Genomic DNA, 16,558 nt, shown 5'->3' with positions numbered 1-16,558 from the left:
CAATATCTTCTTAGTGCCAAAAAAGTTCTGCTCTATGGAGGTAATCTCCTACATTGATTAATCATAATCTGTCAGAGGCTTGGAATGGTTTTATACGGCAATATTGTTACATTGGGGGGAAATCTTCAGCACAAGTGCAGTATCTTTACCACCCTTTTTTTTTCTGATACTTAAAAAAAAAAAAAAAAAAAGTTCAGCTTAGGTATTTTAAACAGTTTTGTTTCTTTTTTGGCACCACAACATCCAACCTGAAAGGAAACAGGAATACGGTCACGTTGGGGGGAGCAGCAAATGCCATCAGCGTTGTGCAGGGCTTCGGGGAGAGCGAGATCTGGCACCCTGCCCTGCTGCTGGGACAAAGGGCGGCACAGTCGGGGCACGGCGGAGCCCGGGGCTTTCTGCGGGGCTGGAGGGCTCTCGGGGTGCCTCCTGTCTCCGCCCCCCACGATACCACCCCACAGAAGCCAGCAGTGGAATCAGAGCAGGATAAAAGATGCAATAAGGAAAAGAGATGCACAAAATTCATTGTAAGGATTAAGTGAATGATGTTGTTATAAGCTTGATTATGATATTGATTATGATTTTAATGGAAAACGGAAAGCAAATTTTGACTGAAATCAAAAATATTTTTCCTCAGCTTTTGCTCTTAAAAAAGAAAGAATCCTGTACCAATTAATTCCATGTTGGCTTTGGGGAGAAGGCAGGCTGAAGGCGATGTACTTTTCTCCTCTGTACCCGTGTGTTTCAGTGCAATCAGTGTGCCCCTCGTACGGCTGGTTTGCTTCCCACAGCAGGGGGGCCCATGGCCACGTCCTTCCTACAAGGAAGCCACCAACCTGGTGACTGCCCTGGATCGAGCTCTGTATTTAATTTAGCTATGTTTTGTCCACAGTCCTTCGGCATATTTCATGCTGAATTTCCAAATACCAACCCCAGCCACTCCAGCAAGTGCATTCCTGTGTCCAGAGGGCCCTGCCACTCGTGTGTTCTCATGGGGCACAAAACTGATTGAGGGAAAAAAATACCCTTTGTTGAAGGGTTTAATGGGACCTCATTGCTGGACACATACACATTATTTAGATTAGTGCAGACACGAATTCTGCAGTTGAGGAAAAAAGCCTTGATGTTTTCCTGCGCTAAAGAAGCTGTTTTGAAGTTTGATTAGGTTTTCTTTGAACTACGCAATGTTTCAGAAAACATATTCCATTTTACTGGGTTTAACCTCTCTTCACTTATCTTTGAAGGCCCCCATTTCTTCTTAATTCTGTTAAAAAGCCATTTCTGCTGTGTGCCAAACAGTGACTTGGTTGGATTATATTAAAAAAATAAAAAAGTTTCTCTTTCACTAGCATCTTAAGTTTTTCAGGACAGCAAATATCAAAGGTAGCTCTTTTTGACTGTAAAAACTGATTTTTTTTTCCTTCTGAAAGATGTGCAGGCTCTGGGAAATAAATATTCATGGTGAAAATGCTCCTGTAGCTTCACCTGTGAAAAGAGCACCTTTTGGATAACCAACAGCCTTTAGACCCAAGCAGCAGGGCTGTGCAGCCTGACCCTCGGCCAGGCGCCGGGCAGCCTGGGCAAAGCCCTCGGTCCCTGCCGAGGAGAAGGGGCCATGCTCTGCCTGACATCCTCCCTCTTTATTCGGCATTTAGGGATTGCCCAACATTACTGATTCCTTTTTAGCAGATCAGCCATGAGTCGTGCTCTTGACAACACGCTCATTTACATGGAGTCCTCAAAGAGCAGACAGAAATTCTCTAGCTGTGCTAACACAGTATTTTCCCAGGAAAATAGCACAGATTTTTTTTAGTCTTTTTTTTTTTTTCTTTTTTAATTTTCTAAATCAGATTTGATTTTTTAGTTTGGTTTTCTGGAGAAAGTGGCACCACTAAATACAGGTGAGTTTTCAGTAAAGCTTCTTCCTCAATCATGCATAAAAGCAGAGCAGCATTGGCTCTTAGTTTTCCTCCAAGACACAAATGCCCCTGCAAGGCAAGAGGGAAGAACTGGGCCAGTTCAAGTAATAACCAAGCCGAACAGAGTGGTACAAGTGCTTGGTTTAAGTATGCAGGGAGAGGCTGAGCCTTTGTCACCGCTGCTGTAACCCAGCCCGGCTGCACTGCAGACAGCCGTGATCTGCTGCCACCTTGCCAGGTCGGCACACACCGAAGTGGCGTGGTTTGACCATGCCCAGGGCTCTCCTCTTCTGCAAAGCCCACGGAAGAAATCATCCCTCCGTCACTACGGTGTTGCTAAAAGGACATTTACTTTCCGGGGAACAGATACATCCCAAACTAGGGTGATAATCAAAAACGATCATGTCCGTGTGATTCTCCTCCAGGCACAAGGCTTGGGCAGCGATGCAGTCGCTTCAGCAGTGTGCTCACCCCGTGCAAAGCACAGCAAAACTCCAACCGGTGCTACACGGGTGTCCCCCAGGGAGTCCCTGCTGGGGCACCAGCAGCTGCTTCACCTCCCGGTGCTGTCGAGCGCTCGTGCACCCTGCTGAAGACAACGGGAAAGTAAGACGGCTGGTCTTGCTGATGCTGAAATGTTAAGAAAAGAAAAAGGAAAAAAAAAAAAAAAAGGCGGGGGGGAAGCACTGTTCTCTACTTTTGCATGGTTTAAAAGCAATTTTCAAAAACAGACATCAGCGTGATAGCATCTTTGTTCAGGCTGTAAATCTGCAGTAAGGAGATGAAAATTCAATCCGAGGCTCTCAATAACACTACCCAAGAGAAGATGATAAAGAGCAAAGGGAATCGGACCTTAGCCTCAGCCTTGCACTCCAGCAGATTTCAAAAGGATAACCATCAGAAAATTGCCCATTAAAGCAAAGTATCTGAGTGCCTCCTGACAGACGGGAACGCGCCGCTGAGCGACCCAGGGCCAAACTACCAGAAGTATCTCAGCGGTTCAGGAAAATGTCATGGCTAATCTCGAGGCAGATGAAGTATCTAAAAGCAATAAGTAGGTTAGTGCCGCATGTTCCCAAGCCACGCGAAATCAGACGTGAGTGTGCCAGGGAATGAGAGGCCAAGGACCGCTTTATTTACCGAAAAGTCCCCAGGCAACATGCGCAAGCTCCAAGACGGTTTGGACTTTAATGATATGAAATTGTCTTATTTAAATTAATATCTACAAAGTTATAATGAATTAGCCAAATAATTAACGTGACTAGCCATCTAAGAGGACAAACCAGAGGATTTTGAGGTAGGGAGCAGATGGAGCACAGAACTGCAGTGTAGTACAGGGAGGACAGGACCATCCAAGGACCTGACAGTGGGATATTTTAAGAGATGTCTGAGTGTGCTGTTGGTATATTTGTCTGGTCATTTTGACCTCATGACTGTTATTTGTGCTCTGAAGCCAGGCTGGGCCAGGCGGTGAGACCGCAGCGGGGAGCGGCGTGGGCGAGTGGTGAGAGCCGGGGGATGAGGGTGAGCTTCTGCAGCCCCCTCCTGTCCTCCCCATTCTGTGTCCCTGGCTTAATCTGGACGAGAAGGCTATAAAGGGCCGAAGAGATGCTCTACGGGAGAGAAAAGGCTGAACTGAACCCGCTGGTAACGTGGCAGACAGCCGGCGGGCACCTGCTCTGCCAGCACCGCGCTGCGGCCACGAGGAGAGCCCCCGCTCAGCGGGGTGAGACAATGACAGAAGCCAAACTTGGAAACAAACAGAAAAGCCGAAATAAACAAACAGGAATGACAACACTGAAGGGAAGATCTTGAGATTAAAAATTAATGGCAGCTTGCTAACGGGCGCTAGCACATTGCTGCAGGGCTCCCGCGTACCTGTGCGTGCGGGGACTCGCTCGAGCAGCGGGGACGCAGGGGACAGGCACAAGAAGACATTGGGGAAACACCACAGTATCAGATATGTAGAGGGCATAAACAGGGGAGATTTGGATTTAAAAATGAAAACCCCCAAGCCCCCTGGTGCTGACTCTAGATGAGAAATTCTGAATCCACCGAAGTGGATCAGTTTTCTTTAGGCTTCAGTCAAGCCGGGGTTTTACCCTGCCAAAAATAAAAACACTAAGTGGTTTGGAGGAAAAATGTCACATATTAAAAAAAAAAAAAAAAAAAAAAGATAAATATTTAAAAGAACAAAGTAAATATAATTCCTTAATTCCCACTGGGGGAGATGTGTAAAAGAGAAGCAGAAGTGTATCTACCAAGGAGAATATTTGTTATTCTAAGAAAAGAACAAGCGTATTTCCAGCACTTGCCTCTCCCATGCCAGCTTCCTCAAAGACCACGGGTAACATGCCTGTGACTGTCACCGATCATCCTGCCTTGAGTTTTGAAACTAAAGGGACACTACCAATGGGGAGCACACATTTTTGTCCCAAATGGCCTTTAGTATTACTCATATAGAAACACTCAGCAGTGGTAGAATGGGAAGAGAGAAAAGGAAAAATATTTTTCTGGTTTTCATTTTTCATCAGCACCTGACGTTGATGTACCACACAGCGCCAGCCGCGCAGCCAGCGTCCCCGTGCACTTACGGAGGACGTTGGCAGGGAGAAGCACTCAGGCCATGGGCGTTTGCTTCAGTTCTGGGCCATATTTTCATTCAGAAATTAGGATAAAACGGATGGCACACACCTCAAATGGGTCAAAACCTTACTTGCAGGTATTTCTGCCAGGGACCTGGTTTTGTCCCTAGGTTAGAGTAATGGAGTGCCCTGGACTGCTTCTTAAACGGCGTGTGAGGAGCTGGTGCTGCAGGTAAAACAGGACAGTGTCCTAAAACATAAGCTCTGGAACTATCCCTTGCTCCTTCATGATTCCCTAAGAATTTCTAAGAAAAAAAAATAAAATGGGAAGCTACAAACGACACAGACTTCTGTCCCTTAGTTCAGAGCAAAGGCCTTCCTTAACAAGAAAGGATTAGCGAAGCTATAAAACTTTACACGGCAGAACACTGTTTAATTCAGCTAATGGGGCCACGGAGAAGAGCCCAACACCCTGCAATTCCAAGTGCCTGCCATTTGATTTAGAATGATGTCCTCGCGTATCCTGCCTTTCAGGAAAGGCTGACGGCAGTGCTGATACCACTTCGGCACGATGCCGCACAGACCAGCGGCACCGCGTGTGGTGCCGAGGGCAAAGAGGAAACACAAGGGCAGAAACTTCCCAGCTCTCACAAGGGCAGAAACTTCCCAACTCTCACACACATCCAGTGAGGATGTCCCTACGGGGCTCCTGGGAACCACGCAGCTCCTACCGGAACGGATGCCGCAGGCATGCAGACGGGATGGGTCAGTGCCCGTTCACGTTCAGGTTCCCTGTGGCCTGGGGGAAAGGGAGGCAGGAGATGGGGGATCCGTGAGCGGACACCCCCAGCTCGCAGTGTCCCTGCTGGGGGATATGGGCAGGGTGCCGGCCCCAGCTTTGCTCGCGGCGTGCTTTAGCTCAGCACCGGCAGCGTTCACCACTGCTCACACCAGCAAAGCTCCCGGCGGCGACCCGAGCACAGGGGCGGCCCCAAAGGGTTACAAAACGGCAAAGGCACCACGCTGGACCCTGTTGTGGGTAAAAGCTGCATGCCTCAATAACACAACGGCAAGAGCTTCTGGCCCGTGAGCCCCTGACAGTAGTTTCCAAGGAAATGTCAGCACGCTAGGGATGCTCCCTAGGAAGGGAGAGCTGTGGGCATGCTGGCAGCCGACAGTTCTACCCTACGTGACTGGCCCGACATCAGTGTCGGCCAGAAGCACTGAGAGTGAGCAGTAGGACTGGATAAGTAAATAATTAAATATTGGCTCATTAATTAATGCAACATTTAATGGGGAAAACAAAGGGCAACCAAAACAGAACAACACAAAACAAGCATCCAAAACTGTCTTTGCAAATGAGTCTGATGGAGCTCTACTGTGGGGTCAGAAATCAGTTCCTAAAAGTAACAATGTCAATGCAATGACATTAGCAGCTTTCTTTAGTGCTACCCAGCACTATAAATCCTAATTTAGACAGCATCACGGATATCGTATATAGCACTGTCAGTCCAGACCTACAGGCATATTTCACAATGCAACCTGAGCGAAGGATCGTACAAGGGTGTGTTTCTGGCCCTTTCAAACACGCTGAGCTGCAGTTAAACAGCTGCAAGAATTTAACCTGGATGAAACAAAATGTTGCTTCCCGTACTTCAAAGCAACTCTTTGGACAGCAATTTTTGTAAACAATGCAGCCCGAGGCAGGCAGCAGCGTGACAGATTTCAGTGCAAGTGGTTAAAGCTTGCCAAAGTTATCAGCCGCTGAAGATAAAGTGCGATGCTGACACTCGTCAGGTAACCTCAATTACGGATAATCTTAATCCTAAACAGCTCCCCGGGTGCACAGAGTATTGCTAAACGACCCCTGCTGCAGAACCAGCTCTTCCGCCAGCAACACCACTGCGTGTTTGAGAGCTTAGGAGTCTGGAAAATAAAGAGTTCAGCCTCCCCTGGCTCGAGGAGGCCCAAGTTCCCGTCCACAAGTGTCCCCGGGGTGCCCAGGGGCAGGATCTGGCCCAGGCAGGCTCCAGGGCTGCCCCCAAGCAGTGGAGCCCACCACTACATCACTGGGAAGAGCACAGGGGAGGTGAAGACAGCTTTATATCCCAAAACGTGCCTCTTCCCACACTCCTCTTCCCCAGGGGACAGAAGTCCTGTGCCCACCGTGCGGCATCCAGCAGGTGACACTGCCTCCGTCACCAGCACCCTCCTGCTCCCGGGTCCTTCCTCCACACGCACGAAGCCCTACGAATAGTCAGCGCCATTCATGACATTTTCTGCATCCGAGGGTTTTTTTTCTTTTCAATTTGCTTCCAGTCTTGGCAGGGTTTTAATCACACACTGACTGAAATGTTCTTTCTGTCGCTCTTTGGGCATTATGTGCCCCATCAACCACTGAACAGAACACATAGATTGTGGAGCTGCGAGCAGGGTGAACTCATCCTTGCTTTCCCACAATTTTGCTTGTATGTTCTCATTTATTTTTAAGACAGTAGCAGGTTAAATCTGCCTCAGGTTGGCCCATCCGGTATAAATCAACTCCCTTTTCCACATGTGATTTATTTAGCTTGCATCTTCTCAAATTTGGCTCCGAATCCAAGTGCAATAAAAACAGGTTTTGCAAATTCTAGGGCCGGCATAAATCTTTTCATGCAGGCGCTTTCAGTTCTGTGCTGAAAAGCCTTCTCTTAGCATACCAATGCCTCTCCGCAGCCCTTGCAACGTAAGCATTGCAGCACTCTGCTACTACACGAAAACCTGGAAATAAAAACAGCGGAAAATGGGCTACGACGACTCCCATGGTTACACCCAAAGTGCGCCACTGCTGCCAGATTCCTGCCACGGGTTATTTATTTGGCTTTTTTCTCTGTGTGTGTGTCAAAGAAGTGACCTATTTTTTTCCTGTAATCACATTCCTGGTGAATGTAAACCTCCTTTTTACCATTTCGTCATTTTTCTTCTACACTTTCTCCGTTCCCCAGTGCTTTAGTTTCATCTATCCTGATAAGACTTGGGAGCAGAACACATTTGCTGCCGTTCCCTGGGAGCAGTTTCAACTCCGTGTGTCAGAGAATATATTTACTAAATATGAGCGTGTGGGATTTAACCTTAAAGGACTGAGGAAAGCACGGAAGTCATAACCCAAAGGGTTACTTTCAGCATCTTTAACGCAACGACGCAGCATAAATTCGCATAATGGTATGGACTAAAAATGAGCAAAGCACAGGAGGGATGAGAGACAGAGTGTATCATAAAGCCATTTTAGTACTAATTTTCAGTTATGTGCCTTGCTTTGGTATGGTAATAAATCACAGAAAGCCACTCAAATTGCCCCAGTCTTGGCAAAATAATTGCCTTAGAATAGGTTTCTACAGTATCGGGTCCAAAGAGTGATGAACAGCAAATTGAACTGCATTCACTCGTTTGAGGAAAAAGATTTTTTCTCTGGTTTCCTTCAGAGCCACCTTCTGGATTAAACTCCAAAGAGTTGGAGAAGCCGGTGGCTGTGAAAATACCTCCAAGCAGGCTCTGAATGATAATTTAGCCAAAGGCTTGATTACATTTAGAAAGAAGTAGAGCCATCAGTCACCGGGTACTTGCTCTCTTCCCACCACAGTTGTGCCGCACGCTGCTGGCCCTGGTGTAATCCCTGCAAATAAGATGCCAACCGACTACATCCAAAAGAGAAAAAAAGCATTCACGTTAAATCAGGACAAATTTTTTTTTTTCCCCCAATAAAACTGAGTTTAGCTGAAAAATGCTGGGGAGCTGAATCAAGAATGTTTTCTTTGCTCCCAGGACAGATGTGTATAGTGGTTCTCCCCTGACATCCAGGGCTTGAGCAGAGCAGGGTCCCTGAGAGGTGTTTGAGAGACTCCCCAGGGGCAGGGAGCTGAAGAACCCTGTGGCACATCACTTAAATCCATGACCTTTCTGCTGCCCTTTTAGCAGTGAAACTGGTAATAACACCCATCACCCTAAACAATGGCAGGGCTCAGGGAGCTGTGCTCAGGTCTGGTTGTAGCTGGAGCCAGGTCAGTAAAGAAGAATAAAATCCTTACTGAGATGGGCCATCTTTTCTTCTAGGATAGCACTCTTTTGCATATTCTGAAGTCATTGTTTGTTGGCTTCTTTTCCTACTATTCCTTCCAAGAAGCTGATGGGAGGGATTTTACGCTGCAATGGGACTACTGCTCCGGCATCCCTAGGGAGGCTGGGGCTGCCCATGCCGGCCTCTGGAAAGTGCCCACGCTGAGCAGGTGCCTGGAAATGAACAAGGGGTTCCTGTCCCACCTCAGACCTTGGGAGGAGATGCCTCATGTAAGAGCTTTTCTCCCTCCCGTGATGCTAAACAAAGTCTGGTCAACGAGCCTAGAGGGATGGGGAGCCTCGAGCTGATGTGGCTCCAGCTACAGCAGGACCTCAGCTTGGGCCCAGTGCCTGCTGCGGGCAGGGGGTGCTTGCAGGACCAGGCAGCTGCGGCTTCAAGCCATGGAAACTAACATCCAACAGAGGAAGAATTAAGACCTGTGTTTCTAAAAACCAAGTTAAACTTTCAGGTCCAATAGGGGATATTGATGATAAAATACGTATAAAATATGTCCAAATCCAGTGCACAGGTAGATCGTGGCAGGGGCCGCACACCTGCCCCGAGTCTGTGATCTTGTGTATTAGGGTCACGGGGCTTTAGCTTTTTGAGGCAAGGAGCACATTTCAACACCCTTCTGTACCTGGGTTGCATGAAGTTCCTCGGGACTGGGGTCTGCCTGCTCACTGAGCGTACCAACAGAGAAGAGGAAATTCATGCCTTATTGCAAACTTCAAACAGATGAAATTTGCTACCTGATGACTCTCTCAAGACTATTTCAAAAGCATATTGACAGATGCCCGTGGAGGAAGGATATTTACATTTCACATGTAAAAAACGTTATCCTTGAACCAGTGAAATAAGCTAAATCTCCTATTTTGTTACCAACCTCCCCGGAATCCAAACCAGATGCCCTCCAGCTATGAACCTGCTTTGAAAGACTTATCTCAGGCAATGCACGAGTTGAAGCAGAAGCAGCAGCACCCAACAACACACGAAGCCGCAGAGCACTCAGTCCACGGCCCCCACTCGTGCCAGCACTGCAGCACCACGATGCCGCCGAGCCTACCTGTGACGAGGAAGCTGCAGCGGCCGGCACCCGCCTCGTTGATGATGTTGCAGTTGTAGATGCCGTAGCTGTCGCGGGAGAGGCTGCTGACGGTGTACTCGGTGGAGTCCTGCACGTCGAACTGGCCCGTGCGCAGCAGCTTGCTGCCCAGCCGCCACTCGTAGGTCAGCACCCGCGTCGGGTACGCCCTCAGCACCCGGCAGCTCATGGTGATGCTCCGGCCCTGGCCCTGCCGAATCTCCAGGAAGGTCGGCTCCACGGCGGGGGGGTCTGCGGGAGACAGGAGGGGAGGGCAGGAGCTTTGTATTAGCGAGAGGAGCAGCGTTAACTGTGGGAAGGCTGCAGCACCGCATTCACAAGAGGGGAACCCAGAAATGACAATGCAAAACTTAATAGGTAACAGCAACGTGTGCACCCAAGGCACTGTCTTCTGCTTATTCATGTTTTCTACGGAGTGCCTGAAGAGAAACCCAAACAGTCCAGCAGACACTGTGCTGCTTCACCCCTGCCATCACTTCGGAGGTCCCAGGCACGTGCACACGAGGCCCAGCCTCCCAGGGGAACCACCAGCTCTGGGACGTGGGGCTTTCTGCCAGGAGAAGAGGGAGGAAAAGAAATAAAAACCTTGACTCAGTGGAGGCAAAGTGCACAAGGCAACAACTGCCCTGGCATTGGGTTCAGAGCAGCAATTCTGTGTTCAGTGGTGGATCCAACTTTGCAGCGAGAGCAGAGGGATCGCTGAAGCAACATAGTTCCCTCAGCAGCTGCCTTCAGGCTTCAGCAGATCTATATAATCGTATGGGTAGCTCTGCTATCCACTCGGGTGGTAGGTTTGATGTTCCAGTAAGCACAGAACGGGCCATCTTCCCATGACTTCAATTAAACTGCATTTTAAATAATATAGACTTGTGGTTACAAACTCTGACAGACTTTTGATTCTAGCAAAATACAAAATAAATAAAATATAGATACCATACAGTGTATGCAAAAACCTAACTTCACCATCTCATTTATCTTTCGACAACTTAATCATTGCAAAAAAGAAGGGCAACCTGCAGAGGACGATGCTGGCACGGTGTGGAGGTTTCATCCTGCTGGGCAGCTGACCTCCAGCCCAAGCACTTCTCTCACTCCACCTCCTCAAAGGGAGAGGGGGGAGAACTACGGTGAGAAAGAAAAAGGCTCATGGGTTGAGACAAGGATAATTTAATTAAAGGGAAAAGAAAGAGAAAAAAAAGTAAGCAAAGGAGAGGTGAGCCCCATCCCAGCCACAGCCACCACACACAGCTAATTCGAACAGGTAACGTGCATGGGAAGCACGCTCACGTCTCACGTCTGCAAGTGGGTGCAAGCAGCGACATGACATTTTGCCTCTTTAAAAACACGGCCCACTTTTTAGCCTATGAAAAAGAAGAAATCCTGAAAGCTTCCTGTGCGAGTAAAATACATGCGATCTTTGCATCTGTGTTAAAAGGTGTGTCTCACAGGCAGAAAACGTAAAATGCCCAATGAGCGCTGCAAGAGAAGGATCTGCACAGAGTTCACGCGGCGCTCCCTTCAGAAAGAGCTCTTACAGTTATCGCTTCAAGAGCATCTTGTCCTTAGGTCCTTCACTGATCGGTATCTCCATCAGAGATACCACTAACCTTCAGACTCCCGATATTTAATTCCCTACTTAATGGACACTGTAAACAGATTCCCTCAGCTCCTGTAATTTAGAAACCACACTTGCACGTGCACTGCTGCTCATCACCTCTCGCTTAGAGGAGACATCCCGATGAACACAGAATGCTTGAGATTCAAGTAAGCTTTGGAGACAGCACTGCTCAGAGCTCACGACACCCAGCTACCGTATTTGTAGCTCCCCACAATAATTACCACTTATCTCGTAACATAACCTAAGCTGTATGTGGAACGACTGGGAGAGCAATTCCACAGTTCTGGACCAAAGTGAGCAGAGAGGCACAAGGGGTGAACAGCATCAGAGACAGGACACAGAGCTTGGTACGGGGTGACGAAGTGGCAGACAAACAGCCCTGAGGACAACCACCCCAGCTGACACTCCGTTAACACCCGGCTGATGAAGAAGATAGTGATATGGAAACTGCCAATCCCAAACCCCGTCGATCCCAGCCTGACCCTTCTTGTGGTTTTACGTGGTCAGCTCACGCGGTAAACTGCATGTCAGGTATCACGTGGGTGTGGGTAATTCTTAGGCCAGATCCTTAGCTGGTACGTGGGCTGCAGTACAGCTACAGATAACAGCAAATAACAGACCAGAAATTCTAAATCTTCAGTACCGCAAGCCTTCTTCCCATTGGTAATACCCTCCGATTTTGTGTCATCAGAAAATTTCATCAGCGCGTGACTGTTCTTTGTGCCCAGGTACAGAATAAAGAATACAAAGGAAGATCGATCCGTGAGAAATTCCACTAGCCTCTCTCTCCAGCCTATTTGCCATTTCAACACGACCCAATAGTGCCTTCATCTGCCCTCGCTTTACAATTCCTCCACCTTATCCAGCTTCGCTAATAGTTTCCCACGGCAGTAGCTTTGCAGGGAATTGTTGGCTTAAAGATAAGAGCTATTTTACAGAAATAAGATGTGCCAGATCTCAACTTTCTTACAAGGGAGAGCTATTCAGCTAATCAAGCCAAACCTGCCGTTCACGGACTCTCCCTCGATTTCCCTCTAACCACTCTGCCTTACTATTGCTTGTTCTTTCCAAATATCTTCTGAGTCTTGATATTTTACAGATCCCAGAGAAATGACTACTCAAATTCCCCAATATTTACTACAGTCCAGTCCCTTCTCCTCCCGGAGAATTAGGCTCTTCCCGCTTCGGTGGTGATAATGCTGATTTCCATACCCAAAATCTCTTCAGCCCTATTACCTTTACTCCCAGAGCCAACATAATATTCTTTTAAAAGCCGGTAAAATGTTCACCACCTTCAAGCCAGACGCAGATTATCCTACAAATAAATACAACATAGGGGTGGTCAAACACTCTCTGATCCAAGGACTGCCTCAGCATCCTCTGCTGATCCCGGGGAAGAGGCAGAGCACAGCCAGCACCGGGGAGTTCGGGGACAGGAACTTTCTGAAAGTTGTGTGTCTGTTAAATAGCTTTTAATGAATGATTTTGCTATCATTTTCTCCTATTGCTTTTGGAACCTCTTTCATGTTTGAACATTCAAAACTTGTCTACAATTCATAATAATGTCATCTCTTTTCATTTGTTTTGCTATTTCCATTCGATGCACCCTATTCAGTGAACAATAATTCTGTTCACCTCTCCACGGCAGCTCTGCTTTAATGACTTCTGTCATATTGGTATTCAGTCCTCTCTTTCTTTCTCCCCTGCTTTATTTACTCATAAGATACTTTAGCCTTATAAAAAGCTTTTAAATAAAACTTTCCCCTGCCTTTAAGGTCAAAACAGTCTTTAAACTACAGACTCTCCATCTATTCATGAGCAGATGACACCCAGTGACAGAAAAAGAAAATTAACTTTGGTTGCTCATTTCAGAGTTACACTTTTACAGGTAATAACTTTAATGGAAAAGGAAAGGAAGGATAAAAACTACAATATATGATTGTAGGCAGTGCTAACAGTTTATTTTTATGTTTTTTGGTTTTTTTTTTGGTTTTACAAGATCGTGACTTCACAGCTAGCGAAGGTGGGAGCATCCTGGGTATCTCTTCTGAGAATAAAGATACTCAGAAGGAAACTTACTGCGTAGCTGTTTGGAACTTGTATGTGTTTAATTCATTTGCATTAGCTCTTCCCCAAGGCTTCAGCAATTTGATTTAATTTACTTTGCTGTACTTATTCCTATCTTTCATAATTCCAGTATTAGTTTTTGAAAAATATATGGAAAATCCGCAAAGGGAGTACACTTCATTCTCTTAAACAATTATCTTTGGGAAGCAAACAGTCTGAAGTTAAAACAGGCTTTATATAAAAGTTTAATGCATTTTTCAGCCCAAGCACTTTCATGTCGTAAGGATTACAAAACGGAAAATTAAGTCTCCCCAGCTATCAAGAGAAATGGCAGCACGGATGCTTGTTTGTTTCAGACTGGACAGCTGCTCTCCATGGTGCGGATCATAGCACGGTCTGTACAGCAAGATGTGTTAAGGAGAAAACCTGCAATTCAGTGAATTTATTTAGACGGCGTGACCTTGAGCAGAGACTTCACCTGCCAGTTTCATTTCTCCAATTTGTATTCTAGCCTAAGCAAGCAAATTAATTTGTCTCTCTCTCCAAACTCTAGGAACAGGAATAAATAAAACCTGATGCCTCTGTTTCAGTTTCTGTCGCTTTGGTGGCCACTTTTTATTTAACTCACCCACTAGGAATGCTATTCCAGCAATGGTGTCTGTCCACTACAGAGAAGGAGCAACCTTTACATGCTCTTGGGCTAGGATTTGCACCAGAGGGAACAAGACCAGAAAATGAGAAATCAGCTCAGGTAGCACCATCTTATCCCAGGGCAAGGAATCTTCACCTGGCCTCGTGTTGTGGGCGTGAGAACCCAGCCCTGAAGGGTGCCAGCGGTGATGGGCGACCACGGGAGCAGGGACACGAGGCAGGGGCAGACGCGGGGAAGCCATGTGGGAGCACCTCTGCGCGGTCTGTCCCCAAGACAGACAGACGCTTCTCCTTGCTGAAGCACTCGAACCCAGACAGGGAGGCCGGAAAAGCCTCTGTGATGCCCATCATGTCTTTTATTACACAGCGACAAAACAAATCCACCCAAGACAAGTTATCAGCCTTTTCTTAGCCTCTGCATAGAAACACTCTACCGGGACTGAGCTTTTTCCGTGGCTCACAATTTCCTGCAGCAGCAGTCGCCAGGCTCCAACACTGCTTCTCTTACTGGGTTTCATATACCAGATCAGCAGCTTTTGAGTATTTATTTGGATCTGGGTAAAGAGTAAACGTTTTGCTGAAAAGAAAAAGCCGGCACGTTTTGATTAAGATGAACAGCTTTCAAATAAATGCGTGCACTGCTCATGTCCTCCTCGCCTGCAGACCAGCCCGTCCCAGCCCGGGAGCAGGGCTGGAGCAGGCTGCAGCCACCGCGCGCTTACAATGCCAGCGGAGCCGTGACGATTTAAGCAAGTGCCGCTTCCAATATCTGATTGAAACATATTGTAAATTACTTCATCGCCTGAGGGATGTGCGGTGCAAAGTCAGAGTCATTCCGGCTTAAAAAGCCAGCCTTTCTTCCTTCCTTTTCTTTTATTTTTTTAAGCTATTGAGGGCGTGCTTGCCTGTGAGGGAAAGTTACTTGCGAGGATTTGTATCGTACCTAGTAACGAAGGCTGTACTAAGCAGTCAATTTTTTAAATTTTATTTTGTGTCTACGCCCGTGCCTCTGATATATTATTCCCAGGCTCTTAAGATTACTCTCAGGAAAAGTCTGTGGTATTTCTTTAACTTCCAACAGAGGCAGCATTCTGTTATCTGGGCATGGCAGCAAGTATTCCATAGATTACACAGTAGATGTTACACATTATGCTGTTTGCAATGGGGCTTGTGTGCTTTTATACCAAACACTGATTCATTAATAAATATGTGTAAATACATCAGTATGAGATGCATGGAAGTCTGCTAGCTGAAATGTGCTTGTATAGACCAACAGAGTCAATACATCATATATAATGCCTAGTCAAATATTTTAATGGGTTTTACCCTTCTCCAGCACCATTTGTTCTGAACCTAAGCAGAAAATAAGCCTGTGTGCTCGTGGTAGATTTACAGCTCTGCAGACTGCCCTGGCAAGGCTGCGCGGAGAAGCTCTGCTCCTAGAGGCTCCACGGACTTGGTGCTAAGGCTCGAGAGCATTGGGAATTCAGCCGGTGTCCTGTTTTGTTGCATATGTGAAGCCTGGTGAAGCCCCTTTGGTGCAGCAGGTTTAGCCAAGTAACAGGAACTACTTCTCTAGGCAAAGCTCTGCAGCCATCCGGGCAGCTCGCTGCCATGCTTTGCACTGGAAGTTAAAGGCATGAAGGCAGTCAGAGCAGGATCGGACCCAGGCAGGGCCGATACGCCTACGAGCGGCTGTTAGAGCCGGTGGTGGGAACACAGCCTCCAGCAGATCGCTGGATGCTGAGCCATGCTGGGGAAAGATCGCTCTATTCATCTGCACTGCAGGGCTCATTACGATGCTGGCAAAGCCTTGCACAATTTCCACCCCTCCGCAGTCGTTATTCCCACGTCTCTCCATCCTCCAGCTGTTCTTTCTGGGCGCCTCTAGCTGTTCCGGGGATTATTTTCATATGCAATTGAAAGCTAAAATGAAATGGCGCTTTAAGCTTTCCAGGTCCCGGCTTGGTTTTATTTAACAGGGCAGGAAACAAAACAACACCAAGAAATAAATTCAAATCAGCTTCCTGACTACCGTGGAGAAGCCGCCAGTCTGATGTCAAGGGCTGGAGAGCAAACCCGCTCAGGCAGTGCTCGCTTTTGGGGGATTTGGATGAATGCTCAGCTGGGACCACCAAACTGCTCTCGACCCGGCTCTGCTAAAACACTGCCCACCGATCTCCCCGGGGGCAAAGGAGATGCCACGCAGTGTGGCTGGGAGCTGGCGGCCACAGCACCACCCATCCTGCCTGCCCTGCTGTGCTGTGCCTCTGCTTGGTGAAACCACCAACCCCTCGGTGAAACCACCAACCCCCCGGTGAAACCACCAACCCCCCCGTGAAACCACCGAGTCCTCAGGCCCCGAGCCCCTCTCCTGGGAAGCAGGGGAGGGAGCAGCTCCTCCAGCTGCCCGTCGGCTCTGTTGGGAGCCTCCGCAGCATTGCCTTTGCCTTTGGCCCATCAAGGACTACCTAAATCAGAGCACTTGGTGCCTGTCCTGCCAGCCCTCAGCCCTTCTGA

General features: G+C 47.7%; 1 protein-coding gene across 4 annotated transcripts in view; it reads right to left on the bottom strand.

The window, feature by feature from the left end:
- The window catches only part of MDGA2 (MAM domain containing glycosylphosphatidylinositol anchor 2), a 332,288-nt gene that overhangs the window by 68,728 nt on the left and 247,002 nt on the right, over positions 1 to 16,558 (bottom strand). For all 4 annotated transcript variants that reach the window (XM_083839870.1, XM_083839871.1, XM_083839873.1 and 1 more), the window contains one exon: positions 9,664 to 9,933. In XM_083839870.1, the coding sequence (XP_083695996.1) occupies positions 9,664 to 9,933 (270 nt within the window). The remainder of the gene's footprint in view (positions 1 to 9,663; positions 9,934 to 16,558) is intronic.

This window comes from Anser anser (genome assembly GCF_964211835.1).
Source record: "Anser anser genome assembly, chromosome: 5".
Taxonomy (NCBI): domain Eukaryota; kingdom Metazoa; phylum Chordata; class Aves; order Anseriformes; family Anatidae; genus Anser; species Anser anser.
This window is presented reverse-complemented; position numbering and strand designations above follow the sequence as displayed.